At 35.6% G+C, this 18617-nt stretch overlaps 1 protein-coding gene across 5 annotated transcripts in view; it reads right to left on the minus strand.

The window, feature by feature from the left end:
• The window catches only part of CEP250 (centrosomal protein 250), a 34475-nt gene that overhangs the window by 11462 nt on the left and 4396 nt on the right, over positions 1 to 18617 (minus strand). For 3 of the 5 annotated variants that reach the window (XR_005553661.1, XM_039319191.1, XM_039319192.1), the window contains exons 6-24: positions 18132 to 18238; positions 17638 to 17898; positions 16516 to 16612; positions 15913 to 16011; positions 14175 to 14327; positions 13865 to 14043; positions 13396 to 13578; positions 12322 to 12466; positions 11330 to 11476; positions 10942 to 11172; positions 10302 to 10495; positions 9728 to 9855; positions 9448 to 9617; positions 9056 to 9223; positions 8001 to 8135; positions 6159 to 6302; positions 4889 to 5664; positions 3483 to 3642; positions 1868 to 2219 (exon numbers count right to left, since the gene is read on the minus strand). Coding sequence is in view for 4 of the 5 variants with exons in the window: in XM_039319191.1 (XP_039175125.1) it covers positions 1868 to 2219; positions 3483 to 3642; positions 4889 to 5664; positions 6159 to 6302; positions 8001 to 8135; positions 9056 to 9223; positions 9448 to 9617; positions 9728 to 9855; positions 10302 to 10495; positions 10942 to 11172; positions 11330 to 11476; positions 12322 to 12466; positions 13396 to 13578; positions 13865 to 14043; positions 14175 to 14327; positions 15913 to 16011; positions 16516 to 16612; positions 17638 to 17898; positions 18132 to 18238 (3829 nt within the window). In the remaining variant the exon portion in view is untranslated. Of the gene's footprint in view, positions 1 to 1867; positions 2220 to 3482; positions 3643 to 4888; positions 5665 to 6158; positions 6303 to 8000; positions 8136 to 9055; positions 9224 to 9447; positions 9618 to 9727; positions 9856 to 10301; positions 10496 to 10941; positions 11173 to 11329; positions 11477 to 12321; positions 12467 to 13395; positions 13579 to 13864; positions 14044 to 14174; positions 14328 to 15912; positions 16012 to 16515; positions 16613 to 17637; positions 17899 to 18131; positions 18239 to 18617 lie in introns of those variants that run through there. The other 2 variants (XM_039319193.1, XM_039319194.1) reach the window with 2 other exon arrangements.

Raw genomic sequence — 18617 nt, forward strand, 5'->3', positions numbered from 1 at the left:
CTCACGGTTGAACTGTGGAGTTCTTGGTGCTCTCTGAGCTTGCTTGTTTTCTTGCAGATGCTTTTATTACCGGATCTCCAGTGCACTGTGTACTAAGGACTCCATATTACTTGTATTACCCATGCCACCTGTATCATCCATTTGGCCTGCATTTCATATAAACTAATAATTTTAATGCCTTAGTTGGTGTTTCAGAGTCTATGAGCCAGATATCCAATGTAGTTTGTAGCCAGATCTTGCCATCATATTTTATTTGTTTGTTTGTTTGTTTAATCATAAGCAGTAATTCAGAACCCAAAACTTATACTCTACAATCCCAACCTTGCTTTTCTGATTTTTACTTATTCGATTTAAAAAGTTCTAAACAACCATTTATATAAATAGACATGTGATGAATAATAAAAATACAGTACAAACACAATATAAAAGTAATACTTAAAGTCTTAATCCTATATTTCACAACACATAGTACAAATGAGGCATCTCTCTTTGACATCTTAAAACAGTTGCATTTTTGCTGGGGGGGGGGGGAATGAAGTAGCTGTGGATACCCATGCAGACAGGGACTGCCAGAAGCTATTTCTAAAGCAGCAGCAGAAAAGTCTGCAGGAAAAAAAATGGAAGTTTTAATTATTCAAAGATAATTGCCCTGTTTATATTCCCATGTGTTATGAAGCACTTCTTTTAAAGGATTTGCATATCCCTAATAAACACAGTTTAAAATATGTAGCTAAAAATGTTTTGATCTGGAGTTAAGGTCACTATTATTCAATATATATATATATTCAAAAGCCAATATCATTCATTTTAATTGCTCTTCCAAATAGGTAATGACCAAACATCATTAAGAGTTACAGTTGTTTTTCCTTCTATAAAAATTGCACCATTCTAACTTTCAGCTCTAGGAAAAAGGCATTCAGAAGCCATTTCTGAAATCTTGCCAAAAACTGCAGACTTGATCAGGCAATCACCAGGAGTCAACACTGACTTGAAGGGCCACACATACACACAAATATTGAAATGATACACATACAATTTTGGACCAGAACATTTTTTAATACTCAGACTCTTTAGGCTCCAACTCCAGCAACCTTCAATTCTTTATTTTATTCTATTCCAAACAACATTTTTTTTAAAAAAAAGTCAGTTCTACCTTGTATATCCTAGACAGCCAATAGACATGAATTACATAAGTTTATAAAGTTATTGATTAGCAATTTATACTATTGGTATAAAAATAAGCATCATGTTTTCTCCCTATCTTCTGAATATGTCACTGTCAACTCTACAAATGAGCATGGCTGCAGCCATTTTTTCCCTACTCATTTTTGGTTGCCACATAGATCGGAGGGAGGGGGGTTACTCAGGTGCTTTGTTAGTCAAAATAATCTTTTGTCCTGTGGGAACCAAGATCATCGGCTGCTCCCAAGACTGCAGGCTGGGCCTTGCATAAAAAGCCCACCAAGAAGATGTATTGGGGAACGTAGTTGCTTGCATAGTTTTAGGGGTAGGATTTTTTAACTTTGTATTAGGGAACTGTTATGTGTGTCTCCAGACTTGGTTTCACTTTTGACGTGTCGATGCTTTGTAACAAATAAACATGTTCTTTGAGGAGTTTGCAAGCCTCAAGAGTTCTGCTTGATTTATCTCTATCTGTTGGAACCATGACAGTCACTATATTTTAATTAAGCTAACCTTTAATTATAAAGGTTAGCTACGATTTCTCTATGTCACATTCATAAATACATACAACCCACCTATCCCCCCAAAAATATAGTTCTACTACAACAGAATTCTGACTGTGAAATTTAGTTAAAAAATGACTTGTAAAGAACATACTGATCATTCCCTTGCTCCTCAGACTTACCTCTATTAAGGAATGATGAACTCCAAACGTTTTGCTCTCCTTGCCCTCTAAGCTTTGGCTCAGGACTGTTACACAGCATGTAATGAAGTACTGAATGTAGTTTTATCAGCTGAGCTTGAGCTTCCCAATGAACTGAACAAACACGCTGACACTCAGATGCCAGTGCCTCTGCCCTACTCTCTGTGCTACATAGGCTTAAGCGCAACTGGGACATTTCAGCCTCCAGCTTTTGTGTAGTGTCTTTGGCATGCTGCTCATTTGCCTGGGAAACTTCCAGATCTTGAGTTAGCTGTTCCTCACGAGCTATCGAAGTTGCCTCCTTCTGTACCATCATCTGCTTGAGTGATTCCATCTATGGGAAAAACAACAAAACTTGGGCATAGGAACAAGGATAACTCTAAGATAAGTAAATACCTCTTAGACAAAATAAAAGACAAACTTGGAAAAGTTAATTTAAGTACACAAAGGAGTAAGCATTTTATATTATTACAAATACAGATAGTCCTCAATTTACAGCGGCAGTTGGGACCTGAATTTCCATCACTAAAGGATTCAGTCGTAGAGTGCAACTACACTGCTTAGTGACACCAGTGCTTGCAGTCCTGGTTGCTGTTTTTAACGGAATCCCACGGTCCTTAGCTGAGGCAACTTCCTGTCGGCTTCAAACAACCAAAGTCAATGGGGGGACAGCAGGAAATTGCAAGACCCAGTCTTCCAGGCAGGTAACAGGCGGCTGCCAAGTGGGGAAACAGTGAAAGCGGGTGGGTGGGGGATGGTCATGAAGGGTGTGTGAGGTGTCATGTAAATCAGGAAAGTATGAGGGGATGTGCAACTTTATGAGGGGCTGACAAGAGATATTGCACAGTGGGGGAGGGTAAACAGTGGTGTGAGTGGCACACTGCAGCATTGGCAGGATGTGTGTGAGGGGTGCATGTGGTCTGAGAAGGATGCAAGAGAGTGTGCAAGATGCATTGCGTGGGTTAAAAAGTGTACAAAGGAGTGTGCGAGAAGCACTGTGTGACACGGAAGATGCACAGAGGTACGTGAGAAGTGCCATGGGGATCAGAAAGGATGTGTGGGAAAGCACGAGATGAGTGTAGAGAGGCTGGGGAGGGTGTGCAGATGGGGGAAATTTACCCCAGTACTCTTCTCTGTTGGCTTCTCCTTTGACTTTCTGTGGAAACTGGCATGGAAGGTTGTAAATATTGATCACATGAGCGAGGGGTGCTTGACCACCAATCCTAAGTGCAAACAGGTTTCCAAGCATCCAGATTGCAATCAGATGGGCGCAGGGGTCCTGGGATGGCCAGGACTCTGAGAAGCACTTGCAACCACCATTTATTCAGTGCAATATAACTTTGAAGGATTGCTGTATGAAGGGTCATAAATCAAAGACTAGTTGTAGGGCATTACATATTATTATATCAGTTTTAGGCAAGTAAAGGAAAAAAAATTAAGCCAGGTTATTCCGAACAATGCAAGAAAGAGACCAATATATTAGAAAAAAAATAATAAAATACTGAAAGCAGGTTTTATTCTAAACACATTACTGTACATCGATAACATAGATCTGGCAATAAAGAGAAAAATAAAAAGGAACTGTTGTGGATGATACCTGACTAATGAATTCTTGCACTTCATGTTTGTGCTCAGCAAGCATCTTTTCTGCTTGGTGTAGGGCACTATTCAATTTGGTGATTTCATCCTGATGAGCCTCTTCCCTCTTTTGCAGTTTCTTCAGCCTGAATTCCTTCTCCTCCAATGAGAGAATCAAGCTACAGCAGGAAAAAAAGCAAGATTTCAATTATAGGATAACCGTATTTAAGTACAAAAGCCCAGTTTTCTTTCCCTTAGATCAGTGTTTCTCAACCTTGACAATTTTAAGGCATGTGGACTTCAACTCCCAGAATTCCACAGCCAGCATTGCTGGCTGTGGAATTCTGGGAGTTGAAGTCCACATGCCTTAAAATTGTCAAGGTTGAGAAACACTGCCTTAGATGGTATTCTCATGTAGTTTTAGTTCTTTTATGATACACACAGTTATGATGTACAGGCAAAATGTAAGTATATATGCCAGAAAATAGTAATTACACAAAAATGTGTCAAACACAGTGTGTATCTGTAAAAGAAGATACCGATACAAAAATTATTCATGCAACATAATTGGGAGAATATATAGGATTAAACTACCAAGAAATCATCTCTCTTAATGTAAACAATGTAATATAAAAACAAGGGAGATCATACCAGCATTAATAGATACAGATGCATGAAATTATACTGCTATATTTTTTCTATCCTGCTCTATGGAGTAGAGAGTTGATCTCTGACAGAAGGCCACCTGAAGAGACTAGCAGCATTTGAAATGTGGATTTACAGGCAGCTGTTACATATAAGCTGGGTTAACAAGATCAGAAATGAGGAGGTGATAAGCCACCTGGGAAAGCCAAGGGAAATCATCAAAACAATTAAAAAATGAAAATTAGAATATTTCGGACATGTGATGCGACACCCAGAAAAATACGGCATACTCCATTTAATCCTCCAGGGAAAGACTGAAGGCAAACGAGGTCCAGGCAGAAGAAGAACATCGTGGCTTCAAAATCTAAGAGACTGGTTTGGACAAAACTCAGCAGCACTTTTTTGTGCGGCTGCTGATAAAAACAGGATTGCCAACATGATCGCCATCGTCCGATAACGGATATGGCACAAGAAGAAGAAGAATCATTATATGGGAGCAATATTCCTGACAGGATACTACAACAATTAGTCAGACAATGCAGACTATAAAAGCTAAGCTTTAAGAAGTATAAAAAGCTGCCAATTTTTAAATATAAAATTACAAAACACTCTTTTGGAATAAACTATCCTGTCTTTTTCTAAGAGAGGTTTTCACCAAGGACATTCTAAAAAAAATCTGTATATCCACACGATCATTGAATATTTATAGAGAATTAGCAAAAAGTAACTCTCTCTGAGATCATTATTTTCCACTTACAATTTACTGCAGTTTCTGCTTACCTGGCGCGTTCATGCTCCAGAGCCTGCAGTGTTGCCTTAAGCTGCAAATTCTGGTTTTGTTCTGTCTTCATACATGTATCCTTACTTTCCATTTCTTCTTGCTTGTTATGAAGAAGGGCCTGAAATTCTGCATTCTGATACTCAACTTTTTCTTTCCAATTCTGCAACTCTGAACAGCGTTTTTGTGCCTCTTCCCAATGGCTCTGAAGCAGGGCACTTTCATGTTCTGCCTCCTCCTGGTGCCTTTGAAATACAGCTTTCAGTTTTGCGTTCTTAAGTTCCACCTCCTCTTTCTGTTGCCGCAGATTTCTGTTCTGAAGCTCTGTGTCCCTTTTCTGATTCTGTAGCAGTTTAATTTGGGATTTTGCCTCTTCCCATTGCCTTTGGAGCTCAGAATTCTGAAGCTCCGCCTTTTCCCACTGACCCTGCTTTCTTTCCAGGGCTTGAATAGTGGTCTGCTGGTGCTCTACCTCTTCTTGCTTTCCTAGTAGCTTGTTGTTTAGGTGTTTTTCAGTCTCCCGTTGACTTTGCAGCATAGCTGCCAGTTCTGTGTTTCTTTGCTCCAACTCTTCTTTCTGTCTTTGCCACTTAATGTTCTGCTGTATGACCGCCTCTCTCTGTTTTCTCTCTGCTTCTAGCAGCTTTTGTAGTTGTGACACTTCAAGTTCCTTTTGTTCAGACAATTCTTGCTTTTCTCTTAAATGTTGCTGAGCCTCTTGGTTAAACAGTTTACAAGAATCGTTTGTAGCCAGCAGTTGGAACTCCAATTCTTGTATCTTAAAAGAGAGAATAATATAGTGAAGAGGCAGATTATATAGTTTTCACAAGTGTCAACACAATGGTACATTATACTACATAATGATGGTACATTATAACTCACCATAAATGAAGAGATAATGCTGCAGGTTTAAACATCTCAAGGTAAATAATATCAACCTGAGCTTTTTCAAGATTTCAGTATTTGTCTGATCATAATAGAAATGGTAGCAGTGCAATGGTGACATTATACCATTAAGAAATAATAAAATAAATTTGGCAGAAGGGAAGTTAGCTACCAGAATCACTGTCTTATTATGCAACCGAAAATACCTGGCTTTTCTTAAAATAATGTATATTTCTTATAGAAATGTTTGTCTTTTTAATTTGTACAGCTTTCCATGTTTTGGATAAGTTAACAAAGCACAGCTTTAATTACACCCATACATTCTCATTACAGTTTCAGAAAGGCTGCATATTAACACAAGGCAAAAATGGGTTAAAGTAAAATCACCTGATTTTGTAAACTGTCTCGCTGATTAAGTAGGACATTTATTTCTTCTTTGAGAGATTTTATTTCCTCCTTCTGCTTTATTTTTAATGTTTTCATTGTATGTGTGGAATCTTTCAGCTTAGCTTCCAGACGTTGTACATTACACTGCCAATAAATATGTAAGAATTGGGATTTAATATTTTAAATTATATCTGTGCATATTCAGGCTTAGTTTCTATAATAACATCTTTCTTTTATTAAGTTTCTAGATATTTATACAATCTAGGAGTATATAGTCATGGATGCATATGCATTCAGAAGCGTGTATTGATTGATTGACTGATTTACTGTGCCACTCCATTCTCATAGGCTTTGAGTAGTGTACAATCATCAAAAAATTAAAACAATATAAAATCTATCTACATACTTTCAAAAATAGTGCCATCCAGCCTTATATTATCCTATATAAATTATATTTGTATATCTGAATTCTAAATTAGATGTACATCTATGGTAATGAATAACGTGAACGAGATACCTGTAAGAAGTAAAGTGAGATCTATTACTTAAGAAGCAATGTAAAATCTATTCTGTCCCATGGCCTATGCACATTTAATGAAGAATAATGGCTATATATGGAAACAATTAAATCTGATTGTACTTTTTTATTTTCAAGTACACCATCAAAATTTGGCTGCAGAACAGTGGTAGATTTGTAAAAGGAAAATGTCTAACCAAGAACGGCACTGAGCTAGATTACACGTTCTGCAAAACCCCAAAATAAAAAGCCCCCCCCCCCATTTTTTTATCATCACTTGCCCAACCACTTCAATCATGCCAGCAGAGTTGTCCCCCATTTCCAAGAGGTTAGGGGGTCTGAAACCTGTTTTTTTCATGATGGAGCCAGCCCTATGAAATGATTCATTTATCTCCAACTTCTGGATCTGGAAGAAGTTTAAATTAAAGCTTATTCAGAGAGCTTTTGGAATTTAACATCATGTATTGTTTTGAGATTGTTATAATGCATTTCTAGGATATTTCAGGTTTTTATTATTGTGAGTGGACAAGAGACATTTTATGATTGGGGCAAGATACAAATCTGATAAAATATAAATAAATAAGGAAAGATGCAGTTGGTTTAACAGCAATTTTGCTAGTAAAATATACTATAAGCTTGTTACAGTAGGTTGTCCAGAACATCCTTTCATCATTTCAAAACGTAGAACTGAACTAAGTTATTATTTAAAGAACGTCTGTTGGATAGTATTATGCTGATGCGATGGTGGCAGAGAAAGACATTATGACTGTGAGATAGGCCATAGATTGGTTTTAATTCACATCCACCAAGATTTGCCTTGAATCTTTCTCAGCATCTACCTTCTTTTGCTAAATGTTTGTGAATTCCATTAGACAGCAGATATCTCCCTTGGTATCCATCAAGCTCTTTCCCCATCACAAACTGGAAGACAGCATGCTAACTTCAGTACCATCTTAATTCACAAAAAAAGCCTCCCAAGGACCCTACGGCCATATTTAAAAAATAAAAAATAAGCTAAGGCTATACAGAGTATCCTGGAAGCTAGAGGATATAAGATGAAGCCTTTTGGTAAATTTGGTAAATTTGCAGTGCTAAACACACCAGGATAGCCACTTCCTAGGGCAACAATTCTGCAAGATAATCTGCACCATACTTCAAAAATTCCAAATGTATCCACCAGCCTGAACAGGGTTGCTACCCCCCCCCCCATATAATCTCTAGGAACCTGGCCTCTGTACAAAAGTAGTTTTTATACATTCAACATTGCTCTGAGCTGGATTCTTGGAAGATTTCACAGTATTTTTCACTAATCTGCTTATTCTTACCTGTTCCCTCTCTTCAAGCTTTTTCATCTCCTGATGAAGACACTCCAGCTGCTGAAAAGTATTAGCAACTTTCTCATTTGTTTGGAAGATTTCCTCTCGTAACAATTTCTTTTCATTCTCTTTTTTTAGAAGAGCCTATACATGAATAGAATAGAATAGAATAGAATAGAATAGAATAGAATAGAATAAATAGTCTTGGAAGAACTTCTAGTCCAATCCCCTGCTCAAGTAAAAACCCTACCATTTCAGGCAAATAGTTGTCCAGTCTCTTCTTAAAAACTTCCAGTGTTGGAGCATTCACAACTTCTGAATTACATAGACATATATTTGGACCCATTAAATACATGACCTTTTAAAGCCAGAAGTATCACAGTAGAAATTGACAGTTCATAATAACTTGAAGCCAGGCCGTAAATTTAGACTTGAGTAAAGTATGTTCAAATTAGATTCCCAGATATTAATCATGGATAAATGTGTTTTAGAAACACACTGCATAAAAAGGAATATTACTCAAAAACCAATTTTAAATAGTTTTTAAAACCCATGAGACCAAATTCAGCACAGAAAGTATATAAAATGTGAAACTTTTAAATATACTTTAAAATATAATCAAAAGATTATCCCTTTACTATCTTGATTTTTTAAATCAGAGTTCTGCATAATAATTCTATTTTGATCGCTAAAAAATTTTCAACATCCTCATCTCAAGAGTTCTTAATACACACACACACACACACACCTAACATAGGCAGACCTATATGTGAAAGATATGTCTGTAAATAAAAGCCAATTGGAAGGTATGCAGTTGTAAATTTTTTAAGAGTTAATATCTAAAGCAATAAAAAACAGGAATTAGTAACGATAATATTTCACATTAGTATATCAGAGTCTTAAATAATATCCTAAAAGAGAAAAACAAAAGGGTTGAAGCACAATCTTCCCGATATGTAGATTCTCAGCAATTACCATATTAGCAAGAGAATTTGGGGGAATGAAGTCTAAACATCTAATGGTGTTAAGAGTGGAGAAAGAAGTTCTAATATAAGTCATACTACCTCTTGTTTGGCATTTTCGGTTTTAATGAGCTCATCTTCCATATGGGTTTGAATATCAGTGATCTTCTGCTGCAGTTCCAACAGCTTCCTTTCACAGACATTTTCAGTCTCTTCTTTCTCTTTGACAACACGTTCCAATTCTATTTGGTGACATTCACGTTCATTTCCCTAGAAATACATCAGGCAAATCTAATAAATACATAGAGAAAAAAGAATGATGTCTTTTTTAACCACTAAAGCAAATGTTCTGCCTTTAGCAAAGATTTGAAATGAGTTTACGAAAGACAAGATACTATACCTTAATGTCATATAATTATCAAAAAACAGAATTGACCAGAAAGAGAATACCTAGGCTGAGATGAAACAAAGAAAATATAAATATAAATGCTTGCCAGCTTCTGAGAGAGTGTGTCCATTTCTTCTTTATGTACAATGTAGCAGTGACTGAGAGTTTCTTGGTACTTCTGCTCTATCTGTGAGAGCTGCTGTGCTTTTTCTTCTTTCTCTTGTTGAACTTTTAATTTTGCAGCTTCCAGCTCAGCCCTAAGGCATTTCACTTCTCCTGAAATAATAAGCAAAGAAGAAATTAAATTTCTACTGAATCTCATTTTCCATTAACCAAAGAAAATATAAGTATTCTACTGTTTCCCGAAAACACCAACTATTTCTCACCTTGTATCACTTCTTTGGCCTGGCTAATTGCCTGAATTTTCATTTCCAGTTGATCTCGGGTAACTTCTACTTGAGATAATTGCTGTTGAGCCTGGAAGAGATTTGATTCCAAAAGATCCTTTCCTGACCTACAAGATACAGACATAAAATTGACATTTAGTCTTTCTTCCCTTTCTTGTATGAAACCTGAAAGATACAATAAGAAAAAAGTTACATTTGAAGTATTCCAGCTACAATCTCGATACATATAAATAATAATATCTTTAGTATCTATTTGTCAAGCTAATACCAGATAGCTAATATTTGGAAAGAACACACATTTTTGTGCATGCACTATATTGATTGTTTGATCTGACAAATCTGACAAATTATATGCGTAATTTAAAACATGGATAAGGCTTGAGTAATGTAACTGCTACATATTTCTTAAGTTGCTTTCTACATGGACAGAACTATCTCTAATACAAGAGATTTGTATTATGAGATACAAATTTTTTTTCAGAATCCAGATTACTATGAATATATAGTGTTATTTATTCAAATAATTAAGAAACTTCATCCAACACTTTCTTACCTAAATTTTGAGACCTGCTCTGTAAGAGTCAGCCTGTCTCTCTCAACAACTTTAAGTCGTACTTCCAAAGAAGTTTTTTCACGCATTAATGATTCCTTTTCTCTAGAAGCCTTGGACAGCATTTCCCCTGTATGAATTAGCTCTTGATTTGCTTGTTCCAAACTAGCATGATATATTTCATTCTGATGATGAACCTACAAGAAACAAAAAAAAGTCTCGTATAAAATAGTCTCGATTAATAGATGCCACACTAAAAAAAGGAAATATTTATGGTTTCATTATTCATGGTTTCATTATTTGTTTACTTATGTATAAAAATTTGTATACTGCCTACTGGGATAAAACAAATATTAAAATCTACTACATCTTTCATTCTAAACTGTGTTATTCATCTTTATTTATTTAAAGAACTTTATATACTTGCCCATATTACAAACTACTACTCGGGACAACTCATAAAACAGATAAAAATGGGGGGGGACCTCACAATGAAAACTTCTGGCACCCCAGGCCAGCTTTTGTTCCACCCATTAGCATATCACTTTGCTGGGCTCCTGCCTGATTCTACCCCAACCCTCGACCTCTGCCAGAAGAAACAATGCTATTAATATATCTATGCAGGTTACCTTTTAATACTCACTTGACTCAGCTTCTCATTTGCCTCTTCCTTTTCACCTGTTAATACTCTCAATTCATTCTGTAAGCTTTCCTGCAACTCCTCGGCCTTATGCAGCAACTGTTCCAAGCGAAACTTCTCTGCATTTAATTCTTCGTTTGTTCTTTCTGTCTGGTTAAGCTGCTTTTGCAAGGAAGCCCCTCTCTTTTCCATCTGATCTACTTTGTCCAAGAGAGCCTGGTTTTCTTGTTCTAACTGAATGTAATGAAAGACCAACAATAAAGATAATCTTAGCTTGAGGAAACACTTGTTTCTATTCTGAGTTGAACACAATCACTACATTTAACATATCCCTTATTTTCATACTACATGCTGTTCAGCATAAAACAATTTATCTAGAATATGTTCTTACCTTCAAAATTAGTTGGTTTAAGCTCACTTTATCCAGTGCTAGTGCTTCATTAAGGGCACTCATCTTTGTAACTGTATCATGAAGGTTAGCAGTTTCGGCCTTCAGCCTATTGTGCACACTGGTTAACTTTGCAAGAGACTCTTCAGCCTTACAGAATGAAACACACCAAAAACAAACATCTATCAATTATTATGACAAATTTCTATTCAGTGGCTTGAACATGTGCCAGATTCTGCTCATCCAATTATGGCCGACAGTTTAATCTTGTGAGTAACAATGGGGATACGGAGAAAAAAAGATGGTGTTGTAATTGCCTTCTGTGTGATAACATACTTCTATGTCTAACATACATAGGACAGGACCAGTTTTTATATTTTAACCCACTTATTATAAGGAGGGAATACAAGTCTTATTAACTGGAATTATGTATAAATCTCAGGAAATAAATAACATAAATTATATTTTTTTATTAGCCTGACCATTACAGCCATTCCTCATTTAATGTCTTTACCAACCAATAAGTGTATTTACCACCACATTTTGTGCCTGACCAAAAAACCTTCAGTGTGATACTAATTAAGCTCAGATAAGTTTCAGGCAGCACTGCAGCCAGCAGGAGGATTCTAATCAACTAATTAAGGTCACAGAGCTGAGCTTGTTAACTTGCATTTAGCACTTTTTTAAGGAAGCACTGCACTATGGAGAAAAGCAGCACAAGAAGAGATAGCTTGTTTAAGCAATCTTTCAGCCCTGTGAGGAGAGAGGGCACTCTACGAGAGAGCACTATCTGAATGAGACAGCAGCTACCAGTGATCTTCACACCAATGTTCACTTACTCAATTTGTAAGTAATGCCTAACAATCAAGTCATTAGAACAGAATGTAGTTAATAAATGCAGAAGGTATAGTATATAACATTTAATATGGCATTTATACTTTACACATTTCCAGTTTAAGTTCAAGTAGAAGGTAAGAAAAGTATGTTAATAGTACTTGCTCTAATGCTGAAGCAAGTTCGTATTTTTCTTGCTTCATCAGTTCTCCATCAAGATGAGCTTTTTCCAATGATTCTCTCATAGCTATCAATTCATTTTTTAATAATGAATGCTTTTCTTCAAGAGCATTTTGATCTTCCTGACTGAAAAAAAATATTTAAAAAAGGAAACTATACATGTATTTTTCTATTAAAACAGAGGTACATCTTTCATATTCTGTCCTAAGAAAACTGTTCTAAGAGTATTGAAAGCTGGTTTGCAGCCAAAGTACTATTAATTCACTCACAGTAGTACACAAAATCAACAAAATTCAAACACAGTACATGGAAGGGAATAGACAGAAAGAGCTCTCTAATTTTTTTTCCTGTTAAGCTGTATCTATAAACTGAAGATGCTTACTTATTTCCAGAATTCAACAATACTGAATATTGTTGCTTGTGTTAATATACTGCAGGCCACTTTAGCTGACTGTGTTCAGCAGGTCAGCGGTTCAAATCTCACCAGCTCAAGGTTGACTCAGCCTTCCATCCTTCTGAGGTAGGTAAAATGAGGACCCAGATTGTTGGGGGCAATGTAAATATATATATACATTGCTTACTGGTGTACACCGCTTAGAGAATGCTTGCACTTAAAGCGGTATATAAGTCTCATAAATAAATACTGGATAGTTCTAAATATACATAATCTAAATATACATAGAAAGATATATTATCTTGCAAGGTAGCTTGCATGGACTGTCATGGGTAAAGGTTTAATTGCTTTTTGTGGAATACTAGCCAAAATGTGCGCAAACTGACTATATTCTACCCTAATTCTTCAGGATATGTTTCATCTGACAGTAAGGCTGGTAATCTAGTCAATACTATCATTATCTTACTAAAAACATTATGTTAAAGCCATAACTAGAACAACTAGATATATATTTTTATAGAAAATTAATCTTCCAACAGAATAAATGACAAAGGTTACAGTAAAAAAAAGAATAGATGCATAATAAGGGAACAGGTCATTTTTTTAAAGCAAATTATTGCTCTTTAGAGAATGTGTGAAGAAAACAAGGAAAAAAGCTCACATGTATTCTCTCTCACGCATTAGCCTCTCCAATTCCCCCTGTTTTTCTTCTTTCTCTCCATCTGCCATATCTCCTTTCAGTTGTAGCTCTGTGTTACTTTGGCGTAAATGCTGAGCCTCCTGTTCCAAAATTTCCAGCTGCTGCTGCAGTTCTATTCTAGATTTCTCCAGGGTTTCATGGTCACTGTGAAACAGCAGCCTCCAGTTAAGTAGTTGCTTATACTGCTGGAAATGAATAACAACTAACATGGCAACAACAAACAGGTACATAAGAAAAATGTTAATATAAATAATTAATAGTATAATATATTAAAGAATTACTGGCATCTCCCAGATATTTTGAGATTACAGCTCTCAAAGTCTTAATCAGGAAAGGCAAAAGAATTCCAGGAATTGCAAACTCAACACTTCTAAAGGCAGCAAATTGGAGAAGATACTTTAAAGCTAGAGAAAGCTAACATAATGCATACCTACGGTAAGTGTCCAGTACAGATTGTAAATGCTGAAGCTGGCTTGCATATGTGTCTCGTTCGCCTTCCAGTTGTTCTAGTCTATGTCTTAAGAAGTTGCACTGCTCTTCCTGTTGCTTTTGTTGTTTTTCCAAAGCAGTGGCAGAATCTTGACTTTCCAACAGCTGTCGCCTCAGTTGCTGCAAAAGAAAAAAACAAGAAAATAAAGCTTAACAAAAATGTCTGATGAACAAATGGAGAGTGAATATTTACAGATATCAAGTGTTGAAATTTTTATAGGAGAAAGTAGTATTCTTAACAGTCCTCTTACCTCTACTTGATTTCTTCTCTTAGCAAGAACATCACGTAAAAGAAGAAAGGTGCCGTCTGAATCACCAGTATTGGGTTCCATGACACCACAAGGGTCAGCATACTGTTCAACTTGCCTGATGCCAACTGTTGCATCATTCTCAATAATAAGTGCCTGAAATCCAAACCAGTATCACTCTGTAGTTTTTCATATTAAAACCATCACCTACCTAGAATCTCCTACATAGGTTCTACTCTTGTGAAAGATTCTAATGGACAATGACTAAGTCATTAACCTTATTCATACTTTCTATCTGCATGGAACCTTACCAAGGTGAAGCAAGACTGGGACATCTCAGTGTTACATCTGACATCCACTACCCATATGCTGTGTACTGCTTATAAGAATTAACTTGCACAGCAGAACTTGCAATTCATGAGATTGTGGAGTAACAGCCTGGTTATGTAGATCTATAAGCAAATGCTTTATGAATAATGACACTATAGTCAGTGCTGAATTTTGGAGATGTACAATTGAACAAAAATAACCTTAATAACTGCTCCTCCAAATACCGTAAATCCAAATAATATATAATGAGAGTGTCTGTATTTCCCAAGTCATGACTTACATAATGTGTGAAATATAAAACAACTCCCATTTAAATGACTATCATCACATAGTGCAAGATAGATTTTTCTGAAACAACGGAACATTGTCTCCAAGATGTCTCAAAGTAATAATACAGTATGATTATTTTGTTATTAAATACAAAACAATTTTATGAAGATATTTCCAATATATTCAGATAGGCATTGTCTTCCTTCTAAACCCATAAGAAATCCATAACCAACAATCTAACTTCTCTTGTGGAATAACAGAAAATATAACATGAAAGGGATCTTGTAAGTCACTTAGTCCAGCATCATGCTTATCCAATCTATTTGAAAGTCTCCAGTGAGTGACAGTCCACTCTGATTGGGCTCTGCTGATTATGTAATACAAGTACAGCAAAATAACACCAATTTTGCTGAAGCTGCTCTGGTTACCAGAAGGCTTCTAGGTCCAATTCAAAATTCTGATTATTACCTACAAAGCTTTTTATGGCTCAAGTCTCTGTTACCTTTTGGCACCAGGTAAGCGAGATAAAATTTGTCTGACCACTGTGCAAAGCCAAGTGGATAGTGAAAGACATCCTCCCTCGTGAAAAGTCAAGGGTAAGGGGGGGGGAGAAAACTCCTTCAATAGGGAACCACCTAATGCTCGAACCAAGGCTGAAACCTTCTTTGTTGTCCTTTTGAAAAATATCAATACCATGTTTTCTAGCAGGTTTTGATATGTGTTGGTGGAGGGAGGTATAAGTAATCTGCTAATACAAGGAAGTACCTGTGTTTTGGAGGGCAACATTATTTTGATTTGATTTAAAATTATGGGTTTTTTTTGGTGATTAAGAACCCTTATAGTCTGAGATGACAACATAAAAAAATATTGTAAATCAATAAAACAAAGTAAGTAGGAAATAGTAAATCTTTTGCATAAAGCTTTTCTATATTTTATAAATTGGGGGTCTGAAATGTAACGCCTGCTGTGTAATAAACATATTTTTGTGATTGGTCATGTTATGAGTGGACAAAGGCCACCGATACACTACAAAGTATGCTCCTCAGTGTCCAAATGTATACTTCTAGATAACAGAATGTGATACTTAATTTATATTTTAAAAAGTAACAGAATCATGAAAAGATATCTAAATTATACCTACCTGGGTAATTTCTGTTAATACATGTTGCAGAGAAAAGATCTCTTCACTGATATCTTTGCTTGGTGTTTGGTCACAATCTATCTTCAAATTATTAGCCTTCTGAAAAAATAAAGTATTAGAATTAAATCATTGTTTATAGAATCTGAATCCTCATAAACATCTGAACTTAGAACATAATTTAATAGGAATACTGATTGACAACATATCGACAAAACTGCAATGGACATATCTCACTGGCCAGAATATATCATATGAAAACATACCAAAAGGAGTTCTACCTGTAGGATTACAGAGCAGTACTGGGAAATTAGTACTTTTTAACTAGCTATTAAAATTGATATTCAGTTTACATATTGCATACATATTTTCAAACTATATTAGCAAAAAGAATTTTGGCTTTATAAATGCACAACCTGTTTCCCCATTCCTATGGCATAATTATATAAACAGTAGGTATTACTGTTGTAGCAAATAGTACATTTCTTTTCAAAACATCTTGTGATCCAGCATTTCACTTGTGAAAGCAGTTATCACTAAAATTATATGAAGCAAGCTGTATAACATCTCTTCCACTGGATTTTCTCTAACTCCTTGACAACATACCAGAATTTCTACTGTCTCTCTTAGAGATTTCACTGTCTTCTCCTTCTCTTCATTCTGTTTATGAGACTCTTCAAGCAAAGCAGTCAACTCCAGCAACCTGAAAAGAGAACAGCAATATTTATAGACTAAGATGTTTTGGCTAATACAATTTTATTTTTCTGCTTCTAAAAGTGGCTCATTGTCCCTGAAAGCTCAACATGAGAATGTGAATCCTGCACATAATTTTTTGCATTTAGCTTCTCAGCAGAGTCCCCATTTTTAAAATCAGAAAAAATCTAATTACATAATTTACATTAATCTCTTGAAAGAGCAAAACACCTTTACAATCTTTGTTGCCATTTACAATCAGTAGACTTTCCAAAGCCAAAGAGGGATTCCTGTATCCAATTTCTCAGTGTGCTAAAGCAGAACTTTTATATGTTCAGACTAGTCATACAGGAACTAAATGAACCATCTGGAAACCAAGTTCCCTATCCAATATATCACTAATTGTGGTATAGTGGCCCAAGAGTCTACTTACATACAGACTTTTAATAGAAAAAACATCTCCAATCTCCAAAATGTTGTTATTTTAAAATATAGCCTGTATATATAAAGCCATGCATTTTTACCTTCTTTATTCATACATCACAATTATCAGAAGATCTGCGTTTTTTCCAAAGAAGAATGAATCATATTGATTACTTATTTGAGCCAACAGCAAATACATCAAAGTATTCAAAATTTATAAAGAAATATACTGTATTCTCCTTCATGTAAGCTAAATTTTGGCATACATCAGTATGAATATATTTCCTGATCATTCATATTAGGCTGATTGTCCTTGTACAACATAATCCAGCACTGATTTATTGTGCACTGAATTTCTCTTTTTCAAAATAATGAAAACAAAATAATCCAAGTTACAAAGAACAGAGTAACTACAGTAAGCCCATATTCTATTAGCTTTATCTTTCCAATTTGCCCTACTAATTAAATTGTTAATTGGTATAATTCATTCCTACTACAATTTGCAACAAAAATATCTTCCTTGAGAAAGTCTTGGCACTAACAGCCAGTGTAATTTGAATAAAGAACTACAAATGGTGAAAACAATTAGTAGACCTTTTAAATGGAACTTACCTGCTCTGAAGATCTTCCTCTGCAAGATCTCCTTTGACATGTAATGCTCCAATTGCCCTTGTTTGGTGGTATTTTTCTTTCTCCATATTCATTTTCTCTAATTTTTTAGCAAGCTGTTGCCGTTCCTGCAGCTGGCATCTTAGGGCTGAATCTTCCAAATTCTTGGTCTCCCAAAACTGTGCATCTGAGCTCACATGGAAACAACTGATCACTATAGAGCCATAAAGCCTCACTTGCTCAGCTTTTAATTCAGACAGATCCCTGGAATAAAAATAAATAATGCTATATTCTACTGATCTGCAGATAGTGGAATTCAGCCTCTGGTAAAATGAAAGTCTTCACAGGAAAGATGTAGTAGATAAGAATTTTCCTTCCTATACAGCAGTGAAGGAAACATGTCATAATTCTTTCATTGACATACAGAAAAAGGGCATTTCTACATACAATTTAGTAGTATACAATTTCAACTGATAGAGGAATCCATTCCTCTTCACCTGTCAGTTGCTGTCTTCATTTCCAAAAAATGCCGACGTAATGTCACCACTTGCCGCCAAATGCCAAGGATACGATCGTGTTCAGATTGCCTATAGTGTTCAAAGAGCTAGAAACAACAATAAAATTACAAATAATCTGTTTTATCCCACAATAGTAATTTAGTATACACTTTTTCAAAGAAAAAAAATATAAGCTTTTTAAAGCTCATAAACTTTTTCCTTACTATTCTTTTTCTGTAATATGAATCAACTTTCAAGATATGGCTATGAGCTGATTGATTATTATGAAAGAAAAACACTCATTTCCCATTTCCCAAAGATTGCTAGAATCACATACATCTGTTTATACCCTTAGTGCCATTACAATATTTACCAACTTTCTTAATTTTTATCAGCAAATATCTGTTCAAGCTGAAGCATGGGGAATTTCTATCTAACTGGAATAGAAAACTTTCTAGGAAAAAATTACTTTCCTTATATTTTCTG

Source organism: Crotalus tigris, unplaced genomic scaffold, assembly GCF_016545835.1.
Source record: "Crotalus tigris isolate CLP2741 ecotype Arizona unplaced genomic scaffold, ASM1654583v1 scf7180000022411.5474196:2289641, whole genome shotgun sequence".
NCBI classification, from domain to species: domain Eukaryota; kingdom Metazoa; phylum Chordata; class Lepidosauria; order Squamata; family Viperidae; genus Crotalus; species Crotalus tigris.